Consider the following 13771-nt stretch of genomic DNA (forward strand, 5'->3'; position numbering starts at 1 on the left):
GCTCCTGAAAGCAGGCGCCCGAGCCTCACACGCCAGGTCATCCCACCTGCCCCAGGTGAAGCCCAGAGATGGAGGGGAGGGGCGTTTCAGATGTGGGCCAGCTGTGAAATCTGCCAGATCAAGCACAAAGGGCCATATGTGATTTATAGATAATGGACAAGATGACAGAAAGCTGGAAAGCCTTATAAATTAAAGTGAGTCATAAACCAGCTCAGTCAAGCCTAAGTTTCTATGGAAACCCAAAAGGGTCATGTGGGATAATGCACCCACCTCCCACCTCCCAGGCAACATCAACACCTCAGTTTCCCTCCCTGTAAAAGGTATTTCGACTTCAGACCACCAGGGGGCACTTGGGACTTCACCTGTTAATAATGCAAAAATAAAATGAAGGCTAAGAATAGTTCATTCATCTTTTGACTCCATTTCCCACAATCTAGAGCTACTGGCTTAGCTATGGCACAGATTACCAGAGGCTTGTCCTGGGCATCTTTGCTGTGCACAGAACACTCACTTGGTCTGTTCTGTGTAATGGGGAAAGAGAGAGGAATGAAGTGGGGAGACAGAAGGGCACAGGCTTCTGAGCCAGGAAGACAGATTTAAATTCAAGTCTTACTCTTGAGAGAGTTAGCTGGATGACTCTGGGCAAGTTAATTATCCTCTTAGTGGCCCCAGGCAGCTTTCTAAGACGACAAATTGCTTTTTTCCCCAAAATGTCTCCCCCATCAAGCACTTGTGAAATTGATTTTTTGAACCCATTTCAAGTCTTACATTTATCCTTTATAGAATTCTATCTTACTAAATTCAGGTCTGGTACTTTACCATAGGTTCTCAATTTTTTTTTCAGTCATGGACTCCTTTGGCAGTCTGGTGAAGACCATGAACCTACTCTTTTAACAGTGTTTTTACATAGATCAAGTAACCTGTGTGTGTGTGTATATATATATATATAAAAGAAGTCGCTTATCTTCATTAAAAAGGAATTTCTTCTCAAATTTTCCTATGTTAATGAAGGAGAAGGAAGGGAAGGAAAAGGGAGAAGAAATGAAGAAAAAAAAAGATGAAGAAGGAGAAGGAGAAGAAGAGGAGGAGGAAGAAGAATGGGAGGGGAGGAGAAAGAAGAAGAAAGATTTCTTGGGCCAGATTTTCTTTCCAGGAGAAGAATAGTAGAAAGAATCTGGGATTTCTCTGGATTCTGATAAAATGAACCTCAACCTCTCACTCCCTCACCCCAGCTGGAGCTCTTCCAAGGGTAAGTTCAGGAGTGTGGAAATTTCTAGATGATCTGAAAGACAATAATAAATCTTCCCACAAAACACTAAGAATTTTGGACAAGTATGAAAGCTACCCCCAGAGCACAGTCCCTGTCTAGGAGAGACCAAGATTTCCCCATTGTGATGAATTCACAGCCCAACAAAATTCTAAACAAAATCTGAGAGCTAGAAGAAACTTGAGCAGCCATTTAATCCAATCTATAGACAAGAGGGAGGCTTACTACAATATACTCCAAAAATAGTCATCCAATCTCTGTTCAGAGACCTCCAGGGAGGAGGAACATACCATCTCTAGGAGCAGCTCATTCCGTTTATGAATAATTTGAATTGCTAGAAAGATTTTCCTGGCATTGAACCTAAATAATAATAATAATAATAATAATAATAGCTACATGTATATAGTACTTTAAGTTTTGAGAACACTTAATATATTAATATGTATCATTTATACATCTCACTCGATCCTTATAGCAACCTTGTGAAGTAGAAGTTACTGTTATACCCATTTTATCAATAAGAAAACTGAAGCTGGTAGAGGTTATATTACATGACTTACCCAGGAACACACAGCTAATAAATATCTGATGCAGAATTTGAATTTGGGTCTTTATGACCCCAGATCCAGCACCTGCCCTTTCACCCTTTTTTTCTGGTATTGCCTTCTGAAGCCAAATGGAAAAAGCCTAATCGCTTCACTGCATGAGAGACCTTGAAATTCTGAAAAAACACTATCATATCCTTATGAATATTTAATATTCAAATGCCCCACTGGTCATGGGGTAGAGGAGATAAGGGCTCTTAGGTAATTCAATGTCCAAGAGTTTAAAAAAGGAGCAGAGCTAGAGACTGCTGTTATACAACTCCTCTTTCTACTTCTTGTGACTTTTCATCCCCAGCACCTCCCACCCCCTCAATTTCAAAATTTCAAGTGGAAATAAAGTAGTTCCTTACTGTCCTCCACCTACCCCCACCGAGTTAGAAACCTCTGATCTACTCTAATCTCCTACCTTCATTTCATACAGAGGAGAATGGGGCCCAAAGACTTTAAGTGACAGTCCAAGGTTACACAAATACAAAGTACAGGCTCTAATGGAGAGGCTATTGGTTTTGGAGTCAGAAAACCTTTGTTCATATGCTGACCTTCCCACTTATTAGTTATATGATCGTCAGCAAGTTATTTCACTTCTCCAAATCTCAACTTTCTTCAACTATAAAATGGGAAAAACAAGACTTGTACCAACTACCTCTCAGGGTAATTGGAAGGAAAGCACTTGGAAGAAAACTTAATATTAAAACACTAAAGAAAGGGGAATTCCTATCAAATGGTCAAGCCAAATCTTAAATCCACTTGTAGTGAGTCCCAGGCCAGAGTTGCAAAAACTGTGGAAGTTCAAATTCAATCCTTTGCTTAAACCTGGTTTCAGATCCCAGCTCTGCCACTTGAGGAATTGTTCCCTTCCAAGTTGATAGCGGTGATCCTAAACTATCTTACCAAATCAAGATGTCTGTAGATAAACTGTATTGTGAATTCTTAATGTGGTAAGGTTCTCTAGCTCACCAGTCACCTCTTCCCGAGAAAGAGGATATTACCTGAATATCCGAGGCTCCCTGGGAAGAGCAGTTCTGCAGTTTGTACATCCAATACTCCTTTGCAGTGACAAAGAAGTTCCAGGGCAGCAGGGAACCGATTCCCATGCTGAAAAAGATGATGTAGGCCCCATGGTAGCGATCATGAGGCTTGGGAGAGTTATAATGGCTTTCTGGCTGTCCCTCAAGCAAGGGAGAATGTTCATCTGGTGAAGAGCTGTTTGGAGTTTTGTACATTGAGTTGGAGCTCTGATAAAATCCATCTTCTGAAACAATGGCCACTATTAGGAGACAGAGAAAGGCTTATGTCAGAATCAAAAGCAGACTAGGAGAATCACATTGACCTTAAGTAACCCAATCTCAGAAAAAGAAATAGCTATAAAGGAACTGCCAAAGGAAAAAAAATTCTATCTATGATGGATTTCTAGGAGAAGTCTGTCAAACTTTAAAAAAAATATATTTTTTCCCCAATCATATGTAAAAAACAATTTTAACAATCATTTTGAACAATTTGAGCTCCAAATTTTCTCTCTTCTTCTCTCACCTTCCCCCTTCCTGAAATGGTAAGGATTTTGTCTATCAAACTTCTTTTAAAAATGTAGTAGTATTTTATTTTGCCATGTGCAAAGGTAGTTTTCAACATTGACCTTTGCAAAACCTTATGTTCCATTTTTTTTTTCTCTCTCTCCCTTCCCCCAAGACAGCAAACAATCTGACATAGGTTAAACATGTGCAATTCTTCTAAACATATTTCCATGTTTGTCAAACTGCCTCCTCAAAAAAACCAGATCAAAAGTGGAAAAAGCATGAGAAAGAAAAAAAAAATAACAAGCAAACAACCCCCGCCAATAGTGAAAATACTATACTTTGATCCACATTTAGTCACCATAGTTCTCTCTCAGGATGTGGATAGCCTTTTCCATCACAAATCTATTGGAATTGCCTTGTATCACCTCATTGTTGAAAAGTATCAAACTTTTAAAAAACATTTAGTACTCAGACTTTACAAATTTCTCTGCTCCCAAAAAATTGAGAAAAAAGTACCCTATCAGAATCTTTTTATGAAACAAACATAATCCTAATATTTAACCAGAGAAAGATAAAACACAAAGAAAATTATAGGCAATACCATTAATGAACATTGAGTCGAAATTTTTAAATAAAATTCTATCAGTCTATAGTAATTTATCTAAGAAGTCATTCATTATGATGAAGTGGGATTTATACTAGGGATGCAAAGATGTTTCAACATAAAGAAAACATAATTAATCATATTTAAAAATAAAATATCCAAAACCAACAAGTACCTCAATAGTCACAGAAAAAAAAAAAGCCTTTGACAAAGTACAGAACTTTTATACATAAAAAAATCTCCATAAAGGATAGGCAAAGGGATTTGTTTTTATATCATAAAAAGCATCTATCTGAAACCAAAAGCAAACATCAAACACAACCAGAACATTTTTTAAATAAATAAAAGAGTGAAGCAATGCCCACTCTTCCCACTATTATCTGATATAGTTATAAAAATGCTAGCAATAGCAATGACAAGAAAGAAATAAAAGGAATAAAGATAGTAAAGGAGAGAGAGAAAATTATCCTCGTTTGCTGAGGATATGATTATCAGAAATGAGCAAAGATACTAAATGAGACAATTAGGAACTTTAGCAACATTGTAGACCATAAAATGTAGTCACAAACCAATGGCATTTCTATGTAATAATAACAAAACACAAGAAGCAATAATAGAAAGGGAAATCTCATTCTAAAAACTATAAGATGTGTAAAATATCTGAGGATTAGCCTCCCAAAACACATAAAAGACTTTAATAGATTCAATTGCAAAGTGATCCTTAAGTAAATAAATAACAACTTAAATAGCTAAAGGAATATTCATTGTTCATGATTAGGGCATGCCAATATAATAAAAATGCCAATACTACCAAAATCAATTTATACTGTTAGTGATATATTAGTCAAATTACCAAGAGGATACTTTGCAAAACTTAATAAAATAATAACAAAATTCATCTTCAAAAAAGATCTAGTATATCAAGGAAATTATAAAAAGAAGCAAGGACAAACAAGGAATAGCACTTCCAGATTTCACAATATATGATAAAGGAGTAGTCATCAAAATCATCTGCCTTTGGTGAAAGAATAGTGAGATCAATGGAACAGGCTAGATAAGGGAGATTAAAAAACAATAGAATTCAATAACCCAATATTTTACAAAGTAGAAAACATAAATTATCCAGGGAAAAACTCCCTATTTGGCAAAAGCAATCTGGCAGAAATTAGAATTAGAACCAGACCTTATGTCAGGGCGTCTGGGTGGCACAGTGGACAGAGCATCGAGCCCAGAGTCAGGAAGGCTCATCTTCCGGAATTCAAATCTAATCTCAGTCACTTACTATTTGGGTAACTCTCAGTAAGTCACTTAACCTGTTTGTCTCAGTTTCCCCATCTGTGAAATCATCTGGAGAATGGAATGGCAAACCATTCCAGTATCTTTGTCAAGAAAATCACAAATGATGTCACAAAGAATTAGACACTACTGAAAAATTACTGAACAATAAAAACACCTCATATCATACTTCATAGTACATTCTAAATGGATTTGACCTTAATGTTAAGGATCATACCTGTGAAGAAAGAAGGAATTTATGGCCAAAGAAGAAGTAGAGAACATTATGAAATACAAAATGGATATTTTTTATTATATTAATCAAAAAGGTTTTATATAAACAAAACCAATGCAGCCAAGATTAAAAGGGAAGCAGGAAACTGGAAAAAAAATACATCTAAGGATTCTGATAAAGGTATCATTTCTAAAATATATAAAGAATCGGCCCAAATTTATAAGAATTCAAGCCATTCTCCAATTGATAAAAGGGAAAAATTTTGGAACACAAGGTTTTGCAAGGGTGAATGTTGAAAATTATCTATGTGTATATTTTGAAAGTAAAAAGCTTTAACAAAAAATACAATGTGCAATATATACATATATGCATGTATGTATGTGGCATTCCCCAATGGATTCCCCAATGGTCAAAGAATATGAACAAACAGTTCTCAAAAAAAGTACAGTTTTAAAAATGCTTCAAATCACTAATAATAAGAGAAATACAAATCAAAATAACTGAAGGCTTCACTTCACAACCTGAATATTGGCAAAGAATTTACAAAAAATGACAACAGTCACTCTTCTAGGGGTTATGGGAAGATGAGCATGCTAACACATTGTTGGTGGGGCTATGAAGAGGTACAACAGTTCTGATAAATAATTTGGAATAATGCAAATAAAGTGACCAATATGCCTATATCCTTTTGATCAGAATTCTCACTACTGGACTTATACCCTAAGGAAACCCTTGATAAGAAAAAAGTCCCAATATACTTCAAAATATCTACAGCAACCCTTTTGTGAAAGCTAAGTGTGTGTGGAGGTAGATGCCTATCAATTGGGGAATGGCTAAACAAATCGTGGTACATGAATTTAATCAAATATTATTATACTATAGGAACTGATGTATGCAATAAATAGAGAAGTATGGAAAGAGCTACATGAAATGATGTAGAATGAAGTAAGCAGAGACAAGAAAACAACATGCGCACAGTAACTAAAAGAATGGTCCAACAAATCAAAATCAAAAGTAAATTTAACAGGGACAAATTAGTAATGCAGTGGTTAGAGTTTGGACCCTGGAGTCAGAAGGAACATAGTGGATGCCCATCAGTTGAAGAATGGCTGAATAAGTTATGGTACATGAATGTTATGGGATATTACTGTTCTATAAGAAACGATCAGCAAGATGATTTCAGAAAGGCTTGGAGAGACTTACATGAACTGATGCTAAGTGAAGTGAATAGAACTGAGAGAACTTTGTCCACAGCAACAATAAGATTATGATCAACTCTGATCAGGGCCCTTTTTAACAATTAGGCAATGTGGGCCAATTCCAATAGATTTGTGATGGAGAGAGCCTTTTGCATCCAGAAAGAGAACTATGGGGATGGAATGTAGATCACAACATAGCATTTTGCTTTGCAGGAGCCTCAATTTTGGCTTCAGACACTTATTAGCAGTGTGAATCTGGGCAAGTCACTAAACCCCAGTTACCTCCCGCTACCTCCAAGGAAATAGAACAAAATAAAAATCAAATAAGACTAGAATGAAGAGATATGAGAGGATACTCCCAATTCATCCCTTTGTGGAAGTGGGAAGTTCACTGGTTTTCTACATTGTACATGTTTTTGGACATACTTAACGTATTGATCAATTTTGCTAATCTAAAAAATTACTAATTTGCTTCATGGGATGACTCCTGAGGAAGATATGAGGGGAGGGAAACTTGGTGATTTCATGGCGATATGAGATAAAAAAAATTTTCGATAAAAACTTAAATTTAAAAAATCACACTGAATAAATTCCTTACATATAATACTCCATTTTCCATCTCTGGGTGTTTGTACAGTCTGTTCAGGGTCAAAACTGGAAAGCACTTCTTTATCACTCACTATTTAGAAATCTTCATTTTCCTCCAACTTGAAGCCAAATGACTCCTTCTGCAGGAAGCTTTTTCCTGATCTCATGCTGGCGTCTCCATCTAACAATCACTCTATTTTTGTTCTGTAAATACTAAAATATGCCCATGCTGCCCCCCTCCCCTATAGAATCTAAGTTCCGTGAGGGTAAAACTCATTTCCTTTTTTTCTCCATATACCCATGCCTAACACAGTGCCTGGCACAGAAGCACTTAATAAATGCTTCTTAACTGTTTGAATGATCAATTGACTTTCGGAAGGAGTTAGGAAGCTTTTGAAGTTTATGACGCATAGGTCATATACTTTATTATAGTCAAAGTTTCAAAATTTGGAATTGTGTGAGAAAGATCACCTTTCATACCCTTTGGCCCAATGATCTCACTACTAGCTATTTAGATCAAGATGATCAAAGACAGAAAAAGAAGCATTGTGGTTCCAAACATACATTGTGATGCTTACAGTAACAAAAACTTAAAAAAAAAAACCCAACTATATCATAACCTGGAATATAAGTGGGTGCCCATCAATTGGAAAATATCTCTTTAAAAGTTTAGTATATGAATTTACAGAATATAACTTTACTCAAAAAAGTTAACTATGAAAAATAACAAATATAAGGAATTTAGAGAAGCACAGAAGGAAGTTCAGAAATGATGTAGACTTGGATAAACAAAATCAAGAGAACCATGTCTACAATGTAAATAGTGTAAAGAAAAAGAATTATGATTAACTGCAAGGCCAATTTTGGTCCTAAAGAAATTTTAAGAAATGTATTCCTTCCTGGTAGAGAGGTAGAGGAATATGATTACAGTATGTGATATATATATACTGTCAGATAAGGTCACTTTATTGGTTAGTTGGGTTATATTTAGTTAGTTGGTTATATTTTTCTTTTGTTAAAAAGGAAGTTTCGTAGGTTGTGGGGGGAGGTGGTTCAAGAGGAATGACTTGTGTTAAAACCAAAGGCAACAGTAAAACTTGGGAAGGAAATTATATGAGTTAAATAAAATAAAATAGGGGTTTCTTACTTAGGGAAGCCTCCAAAACCTGATAGGAAAGCTTTAGGTGTAAGGAGAAAGAATGGTGGACATTATTCTCTGGTAAGTGCAATAGCCTAAAACCCTGTTCCCTTATAAACTAGGCTGGCTTTTCCTTAATAGGATTGTAACCCTTCTCCATATTTAATCAGTTCCAGGAATCCGAAGCTCTGACTGGTGACGCAGCTTCTGGTGCCCTAAAAACAAAATCTAAAATGTGAAAACTCACCCAGCACCTAGGTCAGGAGTCATGACAGTGGACCGTCATGAACACAGAGGTAGAGACACTGTGCCCACCTGAATCAGTGCTGTAACCTTGCCGGATGTCTTTTCCCTGTTTGAATATCCTTTGCCTGCTATAAGTAAGTTTTGCTAACAATCAGACATTCTTTTAAGAGACTTATTTTGTTTCCATCTCAAGCCTAAGTAACCAGTCTAACCTGAATAAAGCCTGGTCTAATTGGCCCCTTCCCTTATCTTGGGAAAAATTCCTATCTTGAACTACTCTAGGAACCCTGGAGAGAAATAGAATATATTTAACAGAGCCTTATTCAGCTCAGCTTGCTTCGGACCCCTCTTTTATCTCTACCTTTATCACCTAGCTGCAGAACTGCAACCAGGGTGGAATGATGGGAGATTTCTCTTGGGGAAAGGAACACAAAGGGTGTGGACAGCATTTCAGAGTCTTGGAGCTGCACAGAAACAATGGCGCTGGAGTTCCAATCTCGTCCTAGACAGTAGAGCTCTCCCCATCTCTCCCATCCTGGGCAGCAGCCTCCCTGCTGTCTTAGACACAAAATAAAGCAATGTCTGGCTGTTTGGGTGTTGAATTTGGCTCTAAGAGAGCATCTATTTTTTGTGCTTTATATAGCATCTCCCTGTTAAAGCTTGAAAAAAAAATCAGATATATTTCCATAAAGCTAAAGCTGGGATCCCCATCAGTCCCTTTCTTTGTTCCTCCCTCAAACAAAACAGGATCACAAGAAAAACCAGGACAGATGAGACTGAATCTACATTCACATCAAATTGGACAAAGTGGGGCTGTCTTCATCTGGTGGGATAACCCACTAAAGAAGAAGCGGGGGGATGGCAGGAAACAAATGGCGGGCCCCACTGGGGCGATCTGACCCAGCCAGACTAATAACTATAACATATAACTCTGTATGGCTGCAAAGCAGGCTGGTCCAGCTGCAGGCATCGAGGCATTGGTGTCAGCATTTCTATTTTAAACTCCCCCGCCTGAACACGCTCCAAGCTCAACTGCAACTTGCAGAGAATCTCGCTCCTCCAAACTCGCCAGCATGGTCTGACTTTTGATTTCACTTTTTAAAATGTTTAAGCAGATAAGTTCCGAATCACATGGAACAGCAGGGAAGAGAGGAATGGCTTTCCCCCAGCCACTCTACCACTCACTCTGGGCAGGGAGAAAGAATGAGGAGATACCTGAAAGGCTCACTCTAACACCCCATCCAAACCGAATTCAATGACTTTCTTGTCAATTATTTTTGGGCACCGTGGAGAAAAGGATTGTCAAGGTTGAGCAACTTTCTCAAAGTTGGGAGTCGGGAGGGTTACAGTCAGGATGAACCATTAATAATCTCTTTCTCTCTCTCTCTCTCTGTCTCTCTTCCTCTCCTTCCTCCTCTCTCTCTCTCTCTCTCTCTCTCTCGCTGTCTCCTTCTCTCTCTGTCTCTCTCTCAATGTCGGTCTCTCTCCTTTCTCCCTCTCTGTCTCTCTCTATCTTTCTTTCTCTCTTCCTCTCTCTCTTTCTCCTCTTTCTCCTCTCTCTCTTTCTCCCTCCCCTCTTCCTCTCTCTCTTCTGTTTCTCTTCTTTCTCTCTGATTCTCTCTCTCTCCCTTTCTGTCTCTCTCTCAGTGTCGGTCTCTCTCCTTTCTCCCTCTCTATCTCTCTCTTTCTGTCTCTCCTCTCTCTCTTTCTCCTCTCTCTCTTCTCTCCCTCCCCTCTTCCTCTCTCTCTTCTGTTTCTCTTCCAGTCCAAGGCATTAATATAGAATGAAATCTTACCAGACTTCAGAAGTTAGCTGATCAGCTTCTAGATGGGAAAATGAAAGAAGACAGAGGTTGGCCACAAAACCGAGGAGCAAGGGATGGGCTACCAAAGAATGGTTACAAACCAGTGTCCTCTTGCTTTCCTGAAGGGTATGAATAATGTAGATAGAAGTGTCAAACACTCGAAGACCCCAAAAGAGATTCAAATCAAACTGGGAGATATTTAACAAAATAAAAATACAATAGAACAGTTTCAATTTGTGTCTGACTTTTCATGACTCCATTTGGGGTTTTCTTGGGCAAAGTTATGGAGCAGTTTGCCATTTCCTTCACCAGCTCAATTTATACATGAGGAGACTGAGGCAAACATAGTAGTCATTTGCCCAGTCTCACAAAGAGTGAGATCACATTTGAACTCAGGTCTTGATTCAATGCCCGTGCTCTGCACATTATGGCACCACCAATGGCCTCTTAATATGTAATTCTCTAGGTCATCGTGAGGATCTGTCAGGATCCTTATGTATAATTTAGTGGCCCTGTTCCTACCTTAATTTGATGCGTCTGATATAGAGGAATGAACACTCTCCACAGTGTTCAAAGGCCTGAACTTAAATAGAGACCTCTGCCCCTTCCTTCTCCTACTGGCCCCACCATGGCCACCACTGTTACTCCTGCCACCTGATATTAAAGAGTGTTTTAAACTTGAAAAAAACAGTTTATACCACTGAGCTTCACAATTTTGCACACTAGTTACTTTTTCTGAAGAAGGATGGGGTGAGTGGAGAAAGCAGACCTGTGATTTGCCACCATAGAGAATTCCCAATGTGGAAGCTCCCTCTCTAGTTTAGGAGTGTTCAGGACCACAGCTATTATGTGTCAGAGTTAGGACTTGAACCTGCGTGGGTGCAAGACCAGGGATAGCAATTGATTCTGATGCCTTGATGCCTTTTGAAGATAGATAGGGCAGGTATTATTATTCCCATTTGACACATGAGGAAATTGAGGCTCAGAGAGATGGCAGGACTTGCAAGTGTAGGTTTTAAAGCTCAACTTAGTTAACTTCTGGATTTCAGTTTCTTTCTGGGTCTAAAGATGGTTTGGATGGTCTCTGAAGTTCCTCCCAGTTCTGCCATTTTATATCCTTATTTCTGGGCTAATGAGTCTGACATTCAGCAGTGATCCTGATCACTCACCTTTTGGCCAGAAACTACTGCCTTTTCTGCAGCAGCACATAGCTCAGGGGTACAGAAAAAGAGGGTACCCAAAATTTTTTTTGAATAATATAGTATTCAATGATAGACACACTTGGAATATTATTCTATTTAGACTCCAAGTTCTGTGTCCAATTTGTATAGTCACCTGCTATGGAATCCAAATGGGGCTTCCATCACTGTGGCAGCTAAGGGGTATGGGGGATAGAGCACTGGGCCTGGAACGAGGAAAAATTCAAATCCAACCTCAGATACTTATTAGTTGTGTGACCCTGGGCAAGTCATTTAATGGTTTGCCTCAGTTTTCTCATCTGTAAAACAGAAGGTTGTTGTGTGGATCAAAAGGGTTAACATTTGTAATATCTGTCTCAGTTTCCTCATCTGTAAAATGGAAATATAATAGCACAGGATTATTGTAGGGATCAAAAGTCTTAAAATGTGCTATATTTTCCTGGGTTTCCTGATCTATAAAAGGGAGGCGATAACAGCACAGGATTGTCGTGTGAATCAAAAGAGTGAAAATTTATAATATCTGTCTGTTTCCTCATCTGTATTGTTGTGAGGACTGAAAGATTTAATATTTGCAAAGTGCTTAGCACAGTACCTGGCACCTACGCTATATAAATGTTAGCTCTTATTATCACCTATGGAAGAGGAAATCCATGTGGGCAAAGAACAAAGAAATGGTACTACCATGGTAATATCCAGGCTCTGGAAGCAAAAGACCTTGTTTTAGTGGCAACTTTACCAGCTCTGTCCTTTTCCACAAATCATTTCCCCTTTCTGTGCCTCAGTTTCCCCATGAGATAACTACCTACCTCACAGAGTGAGCATAATTCAAGTGAGGAAGCTTTGAAGGTATCAAGCATTATTAGCCAGGGTAAGCTATCATTATCCATTCTGAAACAGGGAGGTTCACTTTATGAGCCACTAAATCCAGGGAGCTGCTTTATCTTCAATCAGACCTCTAGGGCGGTACAGACCGGGTTTAGTTCCTCTTAAGATCTTAGTTTTAGACTGGAAGGAAGTTTAAATATCATCCAGCACAGATGAGGAAAGTGAGGAAACTTCAGGTAAAACAGCTGCTATTAGCAGGGCCGAAATTTAAGTCCAGATTCGTGGGCTCCCGGTTCCACTAAAGAGTACTGCCTGGGCTATTTCTTATTTACTCCCCAGCCCCAAAGCTGGTTCGCAGGAGCATCGAGAAATCTGAGTGGGAAAAGAAAGGGTAAAAACACAAACCAACAAAAAACTGAGGTCCACTATGGCCGTATGCAGAGAGAAGAGAAAAAAAACAACAAAAAACAGAGATGGGAGAGTGAGGAAGAGGGGCACAGGCTGGAAGGTGGGAGATGCCAGGAGCTGAGGGAGACAGACAGAAAGGGCACCGGAGTGGGGAAAGGGAAACGGCCCGCAGCCACCGGACTAGAGGGGGTTCGGAAGGCCCGGGGAGGGCGGGAGCTGCCGGGAGAGAGCTGGGCACACAAACCTGGGAAGAGGAGGGAGCTACAGGCCGGCCGAGCCAGCTGCGAGAGTGTGAGCGAGGCCCAGGAGCCACACAGAGAAAGAGAAAGCGGCCGGGGAGGAAGGAGCGGCCGCGGGGGGAGCGGTGTGGGCTACAAAGGGCTCAGACGGCCCGGATTCGGGCCGGGGCCCAGCCCGCGCACCCCACGCGCTCCCCGGACCCGATCCTGCCGGGCCAGCCCGATCCCCCCCTCGGGGCCGCGGCGGCGCGGGCTCCCCCCAGCACTCACTGTCGCCTCCTCCGGGCTCCGCCGCTGCTCCCCGGGGGCCGCCGCAGCCTCAGAGACCGAGCTGCTCCCCGGGCTCCGCCCCGCCCTTCCCGGCTCCTCCCTCTCCCTTACTCGGGGGCGGACTCTCCCCGCCCCCAGCCTGGGCCCGCCCTTGGGAGCCCAGTCAGACTGGCGAAAATCCAAGACGCGCTGCGGTGGGCTACTCAGCCGCTGTGGGGTCTCTCTGGGCCTCAGTTTCCTAAACTGTAAAATACTCATTAAGCACCTAGCATGGGTCAGACACTGAGCTGAGAACCGGAGATAACAAAGAAAAAAGGTACAATCCTGCCCTCCAGGGGAGGGCTCTTCCACTCT

The 13771-nt window shown here is 40.1% G+C and overlaps 1 protein-coding gene across 1 annotated transcript in view; it reads right to left on the bottom strand.

Annotated features, from left to right (window-relative positions):
- The window catches only part of SLC29A3 (solute carrier family 29 member 3), a 78212-nt gene extending 64714 nt beyond the window's left edge, over positions 1–13498 (bottom strand). Inside the window, exons 1-2 of the mRNA XM_051982199.1 lie at positions 13418–13498; positions 2862–3139 (exon numbers count right to left, since the gene is read on the bottom strand). Of these exons, the coding sequence (XP_051838159.1) occupies positions 2862–3139; position 13418 (279 nt within the window). The 5' untranslated portion in view covers positions 13419–13498. The remainder of the gene's footprint in view (positions 1–2861; positions 3140–13417) is intronic.
- Positions 13499–13771: the final 273 nt, after the last annotated feature.

The sequence above is a fragment of the Antechinus flavipes genome, chromosome 2 (assembly GCF_016432865.1).
Source record: "Antechinus flavipes isolate AdamAnt ecotype Samford, QLD, Australia chromosome 2, AdamAnt_v2, whole genome shotgun sequence".
Classification (NCBI taxonomy): domain Eukaryota; kingdom Metazoa; phylum Chordata; class Mammalia; order Dasyuromorphia; family Dasyuridae; genus Antechinus; species Antechinus flavipes.